The 1,115-nt window shown below is 60.6% G+C and overlaps 1 protein-coding gene across 1 annotated transcript in view; it reads right to left on the reverse strand.

Annotated features, from left to right (window-relative positions):
- The window catches only part of GPR56 (G protein-coupled receptor 56), a 6,635-nt gene that overhangs the window by 4,692 nt on the left and 828 nt on the right, over positions 1 to 1,115 (reverse strand). Inside the window, exons 2-3 of the mRNA XM_010142023.1 lie at positions 616 to 1,041; positions 11 to 94 (exon numbers count right to left, since the gene is read on the reverse strand). Coding sequence (XP_010140325.1) covers positions 11 to 94; positions 616 to 1,041 — 510 coding nt within the window. The remainder of the gene's footprint in view (positions 1 to 10; positions 95 to 615; positions 1,042 to 1,115) is intronic.

Here is a 1,115-nt window from a genome sequence, read left to right on the forward strand (position 1 = left end):
GTGACCCGCGCCGGGGGCTGGGCGATGAGGCTGTCCAAGGCGGTGAGCTGCTCCTCCACGTCTTGCTCCCAGGCGGGCATGCTCTCTGAAGAGGCTGATGGGTACAGCAAAGGAAATGCCATGGAACGCACGAGCAGAGCCGGCTTCCCCGTGCCCCGAGCCAACTGGTCACAGCCCCGGTGGGAGCAGAAAGCAGAGGGCTTCAAGGAGACCCCAAGCCCAGGGAGCTGATGAAGACCCCAACCCAGAGAGCTTCTCCTGCCAGCCAGAGCTTGGCTCCCACTGGGGCCACGCTGGCTGAGGCCAGCTCAGTGCCTCGCATTGCCGACAGGAACCACGGGCATCTCTGCAAACCACGGGATTTCCCAAGACTTTAGGGGGCAAAACACTTTTGAAAATCTCCATCTTCATCTCCAGGGATCCTGGGCACTGGGGGGCACCTCTGGCCCCCTTCAAGCAAACCTACGTCCCTTTCCACCACCCTCCAACTGTGTCTTCACATCATCATACTGTAGCACGCACTGGGACGCCACTAATGCTCTGCTGGTGGCTAGAAGACGGTCGGGGGGTGAACGAACCCTTGGTTCCATTAAACTACTGTTGAATTTCCTTTACCAGAGAAGAAGTACTTGGAAGAACTCTCGAGGGAGGTGTTCTTCCCGCCCTTCAAGATGTAGGACACGTTGAAGATGGGGGTGCTGGTTCTTCCAGTCTTCTGACTCTCACTGCCCCGGGTGACACTGCTGGCCGGGTCCGCGCCCAGGAGGAAGCTCTGCTTCCCGTACGCCAGCCTCAGGGTCCTGTTGGCCTTGAACCAGTAGAGGCAGAAGCGGTACCTGCCCAGCGCGGGGGGCAGGCTGTGCTGGTAGTAAGAGTTTCTCCTGCTGGGCAAAAAGGGCCTTTTTATGATCAGCGCCTGGTCCGTGTTCTCGATGGAGATGGCGGCGGGGCCGTGCTCGTAGATGACAGAGCTGGTCTGGGTCTGGTTTCGGTCACCGCAGAAGGAGAAGTCCTCTCCCTGGTGGCCGCTGGCTCCCACCCCTGCATCGCACAAGCGCACAGAGAGGCCGGTTCAGCCGGAGGGGCAGCTGCCCCCGGCACACACCACGACCCCC

This window comes from Buceros rhinoceros, unplaced genomic scaffold (assembly GCF_000710305.1).
Source record: "Buceros rhinoceros silvestris isolate BGI_N320 unplaced genomic scaffold, ASM71030v1 scaffold21458, whole genome shotgun sequence".
Taxonomy (NCBI): Eukaryota; Metazoa; Chordata; class Aves; order Bucerotiformes; family Bucerotidae; genus Buceros; species Buceros rhinoceros.